The following is a 12,305-nucleotide window of genomic DNA, read 5'->3' as shown; positions in this document are numbered from 1 at the left end:
CAGAGATATGACACAACAGTATGACAAACATAAAAATATGAAAATACAAATCTGTTTTTTTTTAAGTTTTAAATCATAAATACAAATATAAAGAAAAAAATGAATAAAAAATGTGTAAAAAAATACATATTTTTTTAAAATGTGTGAAAGTATTACCTTTTTATATTAAAAGAGTAGTGGTGCATTCAATGCAACATGGTCTCCCAATGGAAAGTCAGGAATGTACAGATAGTCGAAGAGTGTAATGTCAATATCCCAGTAACTTAAACGGACTCTTAATCCTCCTTTATATTACTAAACATTAATTTATTTCCAAGAAATTAAAAAGCTATTTACATCATACTTATTTACATTATGCCTTGAGTACCATTGCTATAAACATGCAAAGGGTGACAGTGGTTGAACAAACCAGATTTTTTTTAATAAGACAAAATAGGAGCATTGAAACCTATCAAACCAAGAAAGAAAAACAGATTAAAATTTTGGATTCAGTTATCCATCTTGTAAAGCAGGGGCTTTATAATAAAAATTAACATCAAAATGTCAGATGGTGTATGTGATTCAAAATGCACACTGCTGTCAGAATAACAATTTTGTAAAGATTATAATTTTATATTTATGTATACAGATTTAGAAAAAAAATAAGACAATTTAAAAGCACTGACCATGAAAGTACCATCTGAAACTTCTCTTCAAGCTGATAATGAGTCAAGAAATCTGCAGTGCATTTGTCTTTGTTTTCTTTTGTTTTTTTGTTCTTTTTTAACCGAACCTATCATATATTACTTGACATATTCCAAAAAAGAACAGTCACTCTAAAACAAAATTCATTTGCTACTAGATATTTTAAAATCGAAACGAGATCCCATTTTAGACATGTGCATGCCAGAAATTTTTGTTTTGTTTCATTTCGGATGCATTCATTAATTGAAGAATTTTGCTACATCATATTTATTATATTGAACCTATTCACTTTATGAATTTGTTTGATATTCGTTTTGTATATTTGTTGTTCTGGGTGGATTTGAAAAATTTAGCTTTTTTTTTTTTTTTGGAAGACTGCTATATATTAGTTTTTGGCATATCGAAACAATTCGACATATTCTAAAGGATTCAAAATTTTTGGACGAAACCAGGGGCGGACTAACAACTCAATTCTATGCAAAGTATTCCAAAAGTCGGTACCATTAAAGCTGCACTCTGGACAAATATTAAAAATTATTAAAGATTAACTCCAGCCCAGGGGCAGACTGACAACTCATGGGGCCCCCCAGGCAATAGGGGATCATGGGGCCCCTGTGTCCTTGCCCAAACTCAAAAAAACCTATGAAAAAGGTACCAGGGGCATCTCATGGGGCCCCCTACTGACCCCGGGCCCTCGGGCAGTGCCCCGAGTTTCCAAATGGTCAGTCCGCCCCTGGACGCCACAATAAATAATGCAACATTTGGCAGCCCTGAGTTTTTTAAATCTAAGAATTGCATTAGACTTTGGAATTGAACTGATTGATTCGGGTTGATTTACTAAAACTGGAGAGTAAAAAATCTGGTGTAGCTGTACATGGTAGCCAATCAGCTTCTAACTTCAGCTTGTTCAATTACGCTTTGACACAAAAAAAACTGGAAGCTGATTGGTTTCTAGAGCTGCACCAGATTATGCACTCTCCAGTTTTAGTAAATCAACCCCACTGGGGTTTATTTACTAAAGCTGGAGAGTGCAAAATCAGGCTCACTTCTTCTAACTTCAGCTTGTTCAGTTAAGCTTTGGCAATAAAACATGGAAGCTGATTGGTTCCTATGCAGAAGTCAGCCTGATTTTTGCACTCTCTAGCTTTAGTAAATAAACCCCACTGTGTCAATTACAAATTCGATTTAAATCACAAATGTATTTTATTGCACAAACACATACATGGGTCAAAATTGGACCGATTTTTCGTCTGAAAATAGGACCTAAGAATAATCGGTTGATTTTCGCTCTGTTAGTGGGTCAATGGCACCGGACAATTTTCATGGTTCCTCCCCTTTTCGGTGATCGGGCATGTTGGAAAATTTGTGAAAAACGACCGATTTTCGACTCAATGATGGTCAAATCCTACAATCGTTTTTCCGAAAAGAATATGCGCATGAGCCATGACCTGGAAGGAATAGAAGTTTTGCCTGTTATATGGGGTGAACTTTATGACTTGGTCGGCCGATTTTGGAAATCATTGATGGCACTATGGGATTTCCAAGCGAACAATGCTTGCGATTCAATTTTTGTTCGGAATTCGACCCATGTATGAGCTGCATTAGGCCTATCAGGCACTCCACAGGCAGCACAAGCAGAATTTGACATTTCTTATCCGAATTCAAATTACTGAATGAATGTGAAAATTGAATTAAATTCCCCATGAGCCCCAACTATTATTTCATCATGTGACATCATCCGAATGAAACAAATGCATTTGTTAATTTTTCTATAACTTTTTGGTTCATTGACATTAATTTCCATGTCCATTTGGAAATTCGTATATATCGGAATCTCCGAAAATAATTTGTAACAAAACTCTGGTCTATTCCATTTCTTCAGATAGTTTCTTAACTCCAAATGGCACTGCTGTACATCTTTAGATCCCAATGAAATTATTTTAAAAAAAAAATCAATATGACAATATGGTTTCTACATGAAAAAAAAAGTATTTTCACAAATGTATCCAATCAGAGCACAATTTCAGCTACTGATGACCAGTGTTGGAGTTACTAATCAAAAGTGCAACACGTTACTTCTGCATGCAATAAAATAATACAACAAAAACTCTTCCCTGATTTGTTTAATAAAATGAGCAAAAAATAAATATTGTACATTGTTTTCAGGTTAAACCATCCTCATGACATTGAAGGATGTTTAATTGGTTTGAACCATTCCACCAGTATAGAAAACTGGTAGATTATTCCACAGTATTTTTATTTTTTTATTTTTTAAGTCACTGTTGAACACATATTATCCATTTCAATACTTGGCGTAGACAAAGAAAGGTGACATCCTCCCTGAACGCAATAACATCTTGTCAACATATCAACCTTCGGATACCAAAGGAGAGATTAGAAATTCATGTTTTGTTTTGTTTAAGAGATGAAAGTTGTCAGAACAAAGTGGTGGTGTGATTTTTTTTTTTCCTTAGAAACACTTGTCCAACTTCTGCAAAATAAAATATAGGGAATCTATACATACAGTTCATATGTTGAAGGTGGAAATGGATATTTGTCTTTGTGTAAAGCCAAGTGGACAATCAATTTGTGGCTTAAATGAAGAATGTGATTCTCCGGCTTGGATAAAGAACGTGACGAGTAACAAAATTCTGAAGGTAAAGTCGTTGTTAAATGAAATTCCGGTCTGTTTCAGGAAAATTGGTAATAAACAACGCTGGTCACGTCAAATGAACACCTGGCTTTCCAAAAGGCCTTCAAAAAAACATCCCTGAGGTCCTTCTTATAATGAAACGTTTCTCAGCAGAGCAATGGAAATTAGAATCCGGGGGAATTTCCAGGATTGTTTAATGGAACAACTGAAAATAAAACTTAGTTGTCACCTCTGGCAAAACACATTATTTTACAAAGTAGAAAAAAAAAAAAACAAAGCAAGTGTTAAAGTTCTTTTTCAGTTTTTTTTTTTTCTTTTTTTAACGAACGCATCTCATGTACTTCCTATTTACAAATGTGGCACAGAAGGGCAGAAAATGAGAAATGGATTCCTTCCCATAGAAAAAGAAGTCTGAATTTTGGCCCAGCTAGAAGTTTTGTCAACATTAAACACTTGTACAATTTGGAATTTCCTTTGTGCTTTCACTGTTTGCAATTGTGGATATGCTACCTGTAAGAAAAAAATAAGAAAAGAAACAAATTTAAAGATTATTTTGACCACATGACCTCCAGAAGGTTTTACTTGCTTCATGAACAGAGCATCTTTTTTTGCTATTCAGCACTGTGCTACTTTAACTGGCATGCAACACTGTACCCAAATTAAATATATCATTTTTTTCACACAAGTATTATTATTATTACATTGAGTTTATATAGCGCCAAAGGGTTTGCTCAGCGCTGTACAATAGAGGGGGGGGGACAATACAAGAAGCAGAACAGCAACAACAACAGCACACGAGGGGTTAGAGGGCCCTACTCTTTCGAGCTTACAATCTAGGAGGGAGGGGGTAGTAGCACAAGAGCAAGTGGCTGTGGGGGATGGAGTGGTAGGAGGAATGAAGGAGAACGGCTGTTAGGTGAGAGAGGGGTAGGCTTCCCTGAAGAGGTGGGTTTTCAGGGAGCGCCTGAAGGTGAGGAGGAAAGGTGACAGTCTGATGGATTGGGGCAGTAAGTTCCAGAGGATGGGGGAGGACCTGGAGAAGTCTTTCAGTCATGCATGGGAGGAGGAGACCAGAGAGCAAGATAGAAGGAGGTTCTGTGAGGAGCGAAGGGTACGGGTAGGGTGGTACTTGGGAATCAGGTTGGTGAGGTAGTCAGGGGCAGTGTTGTGAATGGCCTTGTAGGTCAGGGTTAGTAGTTTGAATTTGATGCGTTGGGCAATCGGGAGCCAGTGGAGGGATAGGCAGAGGGGGGTGGCAGAGGTGGAGCGGTTGGTGAGGTGGATGAGTCTAGCCGCTGAGTTCAGGATGGTCTGAAGCGGGGAGAGCCTGCACTGGGGTAGGCCGGTGAGAAGGGAGTTGCAGTAGTCAAGGCGTGAGATGATGAGGGAGTGTACTAGTAGTTTAGTGGTGTCTGGGGTAAGGAAGGAGCGTATCTTGGAGATGTTGCGAGGAGCCTGCATGTGTTTGTAAGTGATTTGACATGAGGTTGGAAGGAAAGGTTTGAGTCCAGAATGACGCCAAGGACTTTGGCTTGCGGGGCGGGACTGATAGTGGTGTTGTTGGTAGTGATGTATAGGATGGGGGGGGGGGGTGAGTGGGCAGGGGGAAAGATGAGGAGCTCGGTTTTGGAGAGGTTTCTTTTGATGGTATTTGATCACCACTGAGTTTTTGTATTTTTATTATATAAACAAAAAAAAAACAGAAAATTAAAAAGAAAAAAAAGATATTTTCTTCTTTCGTTATAAAACACATCCAACAAAAAATAGAAAATCGAATTTCTTTAATAGTTTAGGCCAAAATGTACTCTTTGGTACATCTTCAAACTATGGTATATACAGGTGTACCTCGGTTTATGAATTTAATTAGTTCTGCGGGACTTTTCGGATTGCAAAAAATTGGTAAACCGAAACGTGGTTTCCCATAGGAATGCATTGAAAACCAATTAATCCGTTCCGGAGGTCAGAAAAAAGTTAAAAAAAAAGTATTTTATCTGTTCAAAACTCTTCATAAAGTGCACTTTAAAGGCATAAATACTGTACAGGGACATGATTAAAAAAAAATTTGTGAATGCATTGAAAACCAATTAATCCGTTCCGGAGGTCAGAAAAAAGTAAAAAAAAGTTTTATCTGTTCAAAACTCTTTATAAAGTGCACTTTAAAGGCATGAAGGGACATGATTAAAAAAAAAATTGTAAATGTATTGAAAACCAATTAATCCATTCCGGAGGTCAGAAAAAAGTAAAAAAAAGTCTTATCTGTTCAAAACTCTTTATAAAGTGCACTTTAAAGGCATAAATACTGTACAGGGATATGATTAAAGAAAAAATTGTAAATGCATTGAAAACCAATTAATCCGTTCGTATTGCGAAACAAATTCGTAAACCAAGGTATTATTTTCAATGGATTTTCATTTGTAAACTGAAAATTACGTTAACTGAGGCGTTCGTAAACCGAGGTACGCTTGTATACTGGGATTTAAGTAGCTCTGGCACTATACTGGTAATGGCAGTGATCAGCGATTTATAGTGGTTCTGTGACAGTATGGTGGGCAATCTAACGCTAACAGCCACTGGCTGAGATGGACACTAACTGACACTGACATCACTGGCAACACTAATACAATGATCAGATATACTGTAATACTGTACACTGTCACTGTACTAATGACACTGGCTGGGAAGGGGTTAACATCAAGGGGAAATCAAGGGTTTAACTGTGTGCCAAACAAGTGTAATGCATGCTGTTTTTACTAACAGATCTGGCTGTCTTTTCTCCCTGCTTTGCAGGAAGAAGAAACAGCTAGATTGCTTATCTGTGTACAGAGCCTTGTGTGTTTGTAACCACAGGAATCTGTGATTGGCTACAGCTGATCAGCAGGTCTCAGCCATAAATCATTGGCAGGGACCTGCTGACAAAATCCTGCTGTAGCCAGTGAAAGTGAAGATCAGCAGGAGCCAGCACATGCACCCCCCTAACCTGGAACAGGCTGAATGATGTACATGTACATGTTCTAGCCTGTTCATGCCGCCCGCTTGCCGTAAATGTACTATGGGCAGGTGGGAACTGGTTAAAAAAATGGTAAAAAAAAATTAATGCAGCTATCTGCATACCAGTTATTGGTTTGAAAATTATTTTACCTGTAAAAATGTTTACTTTTTTCTCTTAAAAATACATAGAAGAAACTTTTAAAGATTTTTGAGTTTGGTCATTTTCTAAATATGGCCCTCAAAGAGTATATTATTAAGGCTTACTGAGAAAATGATGCCAGTAGTTGCCGAACGCGAAGAACATGACTTAATTTTGTGCAATTTGTTCCAAGTGTATTTCATAGGTCTGGTCATGGCATTTGATCTCAAATATTTTCCACTATGCCTTCATATACCACAATGAAAAGCAATGCATTTTTAAGTTATGTAACTGTTTCAAAATGATCAGTTATTTGAACTTACTGCTTTGAAAATGTACTAGTAAGTGTTCAAAGGACTAGCAGACCAAGGGCGGACTGACAACTCATGGGGCCCCTGGGCAATAGGGGATCATGGGGCCCCTGTGTCCTTGCCCAAGCTCAAAAAAGCCTATGAAAAGGGTACCAGAGGCATCTTATGGGGCCCCCTACTGACACCGGGCCCTCGGGCAGTGCCTGAGTTTCCATATGGTCAGTCCGCCCCTGTAGGAGACATCAGTAGCATATGGAGGAAAGTGGTTAGATGTTTTGTACTGTATGAGTGGAATGGAAAGGGTAGTAGTTGGCCATGGTTTACCAGGCAAAGGGATTGCCTTCCTTTAGATCGAAACATCTAGGATTCTTAAAGCTGAAATTTAGATATGGCTTTTATAGCATATCAACATTGGTCCAGCTTGGATCAATGTAAGCATGCATATCTCATCAAAGAATAAGAGAACTGCCTCCTGTGCTCAAGAGTGGTGAGAGGATGGAAATATTTCTGGTCCTTGAAAACATCAGCACAAATCTTGATGCCCTCTAAGGGTCGCGGAAAATTTAAAGTGCTCACTGCAAAAACAAAGAAACAGATGGTGCGCCGGACAAGTGCATTACCTGAGAATTACCTTTATTGAGTTAAAAGGAGATCTATATATACTTACAAATGACTGTGTTAACAAAGGCATATCAGTATCCAAACCAATCACGTCATGAGGTCAGCTCCCAAAGCATGAGAAGACCCTCAAATAGCTAACGAGTTTCGAGGGGCGATCCCTTCTTCATCAGAGGCTCTGATGAAGAGGCGATCACCCCTCGAAACGTGTCAGTCTTTTGAGGGTCTTCTCGTGCTTTGGGAGCTGACCTCATGACATGATTGGTTTGGATACTGATATGCCTTTGTCAACACAGTCGTTTGTGAGTATATATATCCTTTTAACTCAATAAAGGTAATTCTCAAGTAATGCACTTGCCCAGCGCATTGACCGCTTTTAGCTGCTGTTCCATCCATAGCAAACTTTTTTTGCTGCAAGGCTTGCCTTTAATAAAAAAGAGTTTTTGTTTAGTGGGTCATTTGTTGGAGATGTATTTCTTTATTTAATTTATGTTAGGTTATGTTTTGTTTTATATTTTTAAGTTACACTGCTCTTTTGTTGTTTTGTTTTTGTTTTATTTTGGTTTTTGGTTTTGCTTTGGTTTGGTTTTTCTGCACGGCTTCCCTTAAAAAAAAAAGAGGGGGCTTCTGTTTCAAGGGTGGCATTTGGGGTTTTTCATTTCCAAAGCAACTTTAGGTAACATGTACACCCCCATATATTTACCCCAAAATAAAATCAACAAAGTCCGATGATTAAAAAGATGTTACATTAGTAATATCTTGTTAAAGGGGAAGTACAGCCAAAACTCTTTTGGCTTTACTTCTCCTGTGGATCACAGTGCAGTTCGTTCTGCACTCCTGTGACCCGTGGGCTGCAGCTTGCTCTTGGCTTATGACATTCAGCTGGTGTAGGCTGGGGAAAGATCCTGACTTTAAAGTTGGGATCCATCCCAGAGTCTGGAGTGAAATCTGGCTCAGCCTCTCAGCAAGTCACTGGGAGCCGGAGTCAGCAGATCCCTTCCCCTCCACATCAATCCATCCATAGTATCCATCTACAGTATATATAGTATCCATCCATCTTCCATCTATAGCTATCTATCTATCTATCTATCTATCTATCTATCTATCTATCTATCTATCTATCTATCAAACTATTCTTCATCCATGTAGAGTATCCATCCACCCACCTATCTCTGTATCCATCCTTTCATTTTATCCATCCATCCATCTATGTATAGTATCCATTCATCCATCCATCTTCCATCTCTATCTAACCATCTATCTATCTATCTATCTATCTATCTATCTATCTATCTATCAAACTATTATTCATCCATTTAGAGTATCCATCCATTCACCCACCTACCTATAGTATCCATCTATCCATCTGCAGTATCTATAGTATCTATTCATCCATCCACCTGTGTATACTATCCATACATCCATATCTATCTATCTATCTATCTATCTATCTATCTATCTATCTATCTATCTATCAGTGGTCTCCAAACTGTGGCTCTTTGCTTTCTTTTATCCAGCCCTTGAGGCACTATTTCATCCACTGATACTAACAATAGGGCGAGAGTCCCCACACTGACACCAATGAAGGGGCAAAATTCCTCCCAAGGACACTAACAATGGGGTACAATTCCTCCCAATGATACCAACAATGGGGCCAAAGACACCATTGATGGGGAACTATTCCTCTGACTGATGTCAATGTTGGGGCACTGTTCCTCCCAATGATACCAAAGATGGAGCATTGTTTATTCTCACTGATGTTGGCAATTGTTCTACTCCCAATAGCCACAGTCCGGTCTCCCTAAAATTTGGAAGACGTCTATACTATCTATCTGACCATGCATCTATCTATCTATCTATCTATCTATCTATCTATCTATCAATCTGTATCTATCTATCAATCTATATCTATTTTCTATCTATCTATCTATCTATCTATCTATCTATCTATCTATCTATCTATCTTTCTATCTCCTATCTATCTATCTATCTATCTATCTATCTATCTATATCTATTTTTCAATCTCTATCTATCTATCTATCTATCTATCTATCTATCTATCTATCTATCTATCTATCTATCCACCTTTACATTAATATGCATGAACACTGTTATGTAATATAAACGATTTATTATTCTTTGATTTTAATTATCCAAAGGATTTAAAGAAACACCTATGACTCAGAGGATGTCAAGATGCCTTTCTGGTTCTTTTTATACCATAATTATTGTAATTTGTTGCCATTTTATGGTGATTATATATCTACGTATTTTCTGATCATTATTACCCTCTGTGAAGGCTTTGAAGTTAGCCCGCAGAGCTCACTACTCAAGCTTCCTGGGACTGTCATAAAACTCCTAACATAAAATCATCTTATTGTATTTTAATAGAAAAATATCCTTTTTTTCTGCGGCAAATTATACCCAGTTCTTTAGAACATCTTCACAGAAACATCCACTTACGCTCTCTGATTTAATAGGATTTAAATGTTCTTAATGCCATGAAGTGCAAAGCCGCCCCGAATGTTAAAAACGCACGATCATTGTGCAAATGCAACTGGTAATCAAATGTGCCATTGCTTTGAACCCTAGCACCGTGCATGTTTGAAAAATACATTAACGCAATGACAAGGTAATATTGCCTGCAACATCTACATCAGCTCAGGGGTCATAGAAAAGCAGCGCTTTCGAGGAGAGGGGGTGGGTGCCTCTCGGTGTTCTCCAGCACGGCCAAATGATGTGGAACCCATTCATTAAAATACTGTCATGGACGTTTTGCAACTTGGCTTTATATCTGATTAAATGACTGGCTACACATTGCTGAGCAATTATTTTCCATCAGCGTAGCACGCCGGGGTTCAGGACGCTTTGTAGAAATAGTTGCGTACCGATGACTCGTGTGTCCAGTTCCTTGTCTGCCAGCTCCTCCTCCGTGAAGTTGCTGAGCGATATTTTGGGCGCGTTGTCATTTTGGCTGACGGAGCCAATCATTTCTTGTTCTTTATCATGCTGAACCTGCGCGTAAATATTAATCCATGGGATTTTCCTGCAGTCAAAAAGAGGTTTGCATTGTAAAAGGGAAACGATACATGTTTTGGTCAATTTTACATTTTCTTTAAGTGTATGTCAAGCCAAAGACTTTTTCTTCAACTTTTGGATAGAGTGGGGAAGGATTTTGAACACCTATTGGGTTTGTTCTGCTATCCGGGGTTCCATTAAAGAGATTCCCTCTTAATTCCTGTCCTGCTAGACACACAGGAACTGAGACAAAATCTGTAACAGGGTTCCAGATAGAACCAAAGATCTGACATGGTTCTAGCCTCCCCCTACTTTTTCCTGGAACCAACATGGCAGAATACTACTACATGTACAGTATACTGCCATGTTTTTTTTTTTTGTTTTGTTTTTTTAATTGAGTTTACTCAAAAAGAATGAGTACAGTAACATTAAACATTAGTGGCAAACATCTTGGACATACAGTGGAAAAATTACAACAGATCGTACAGGTCACAATTGACATAGTGGTCAATGGCAACATATACAGTGCACTTGTAAATATACCAGTTATACTCAAAATTCCAACCAAATCATTCTTTGAGTTCCTTCAAAGACCTCCTGCTCTCCAGCTGCCTTGTCAACTCCTTCCTTGCTTGTCTCTAGGACTTCTCCCGAGCATCTCCCATCCTATGGAACTCCTTACCCCAATCTGTCTATCTCATGATCTGTCCATCTTTAGACAATCCGTGAAAACCCTTCTCTTTAAAGAAGCCTATCCTGCTTCAATACACTGTGTTTTTACTTTTTTCGTCAGCTCATCCCCCACAGTTATTACCTTTTGTACTATTTCACCCTCTTAGATTATAAGCTCTATCGAGCAGGGCCTTCAGATTCCTTCTGTACCAAATTGTAATGGAACTGTAATGTCTGCCTTAATTTTGTGCTGCACAAAAATCTTGTATTATAATAATAATAATACCAAACCGCTCAAACTGGATTGCCATAGTCACAATTCAGAGAAAATCACCCAGCATCCAACAATTTGAACATACAAGTAACCTTCTTGGGAGGGGGCCAAGGAAAATGGGAGATAACGGCAGGGGAGTAGCAATACCAGTGGGAGGGGTAAGAGGGCAATAGAGGAGAAATGGGGAACAGAAAAGCTACCAAGGAAAGAGAAAGATTGAGGGTCATCCAACCAACTGGAATTTTAAGACATTTGCAGTGGTAAATCTCTGGATTCAACCTATGTTTCCCAGATTTTAGTAAACTTCCTAGAGCAATTTCATCCCAAATAAGTAAGCGTATAAAGTAACAGAACTTTGTTGATCATGGATCTCCACTGCTGCAATGTGGGAGGATCCGATACCTTGCATTTGGTAAGAATAGACTTCCTAGCATTGTACAACATATAGAAGAGAAACAACCTCTTGTGGTGTGTAGTGTCAATCATATCACATATTCCCAGCAGGAGCAAGAGTGGGTTCATGGGAGCCACCAAGCTACTTACTGCACCAACATAAGCCTCCTCTGCTTGCCAAAAATCTTGTATAAGAGGGCAAGACCAAACCAATGCTGCCATGATTGGGTGTCAGGAAGGGAACATGATAGTAAGCATTTGATAAAGTTTTCTGTTTTCCTTGCACCAACATGACAGCATACATGTGGAAGTATGCTACCATTGAATGTTGCCAAGAAAGGAAAATTATGGTAAGTATTTGATACAATTTTCCATTTTCCTGACATCAACATGGCAGCATAAGTATGGTATCCATGGATTGGCACCAGGAAAGGAAAATTACGCTAACAATTTGATAAATTTTTCCATTTTATTGCCATCTCTAATCTGTGGAAGAATTCCCCACACTTCCTGTCTGATAAAAAGTTGGCAACAAGAGTTAGAGTTCTGCATAG

At 38.4% G+C, this 12,305-nt stretch overlaps 1 protein-coding gene across 1 annotated transcript in view; it reads right to left on the bottom strand.

Annotated features, from left to right (window-relative positions):
• Positions 1 to 281: 281 nt before the first annotated feature.
• The window catches only part of SORCS3 (sortilin related VPS10 domain containing receptor 3), a 539,459-nt gene continuing 527,435 nt past the window's right edge, over positions 282 to 12,305 (bottom strand). Inside the window, exons 24-25 of the mRNA XM_089660701.1 lie at positions 10,283 to 10,440; positions 282 to 3,847 (exon numbers count right to left, since the gene is read on the bottom strand). Of these exons, the coding sequence (XP_089516827.1) occupies positions 3,783 to 3,847; positions 10,283 to 10,440 (223 nt within the window). The 3' untranslated portion in view covers positions 282 to 3,782. The remainder of the gene's footprint in view (positions 3,848 to 10,282; positions 10,441 to 12,305) is intronic.

The sequence above is a fragment of the Staurois parvus genome, unplaced genomic scaffold (genome assembly GCF_062004578.1).
Source record: "Staurois parvus isolate SC_StPar_1 unplaced genomic scaffold, SC_StPar_1.0 ptg001263l, whole genome shotgun sequence".
NCBI lineage: Eukaryota > Metazoa > Chordata > Amphibia > Anura > Ranidae > Staurois > Staurois parvus.
Note: the sequence above shows the minus strand (reverse complement) of the source record. Positions and strands in the feature narration are given on the sequence as shown.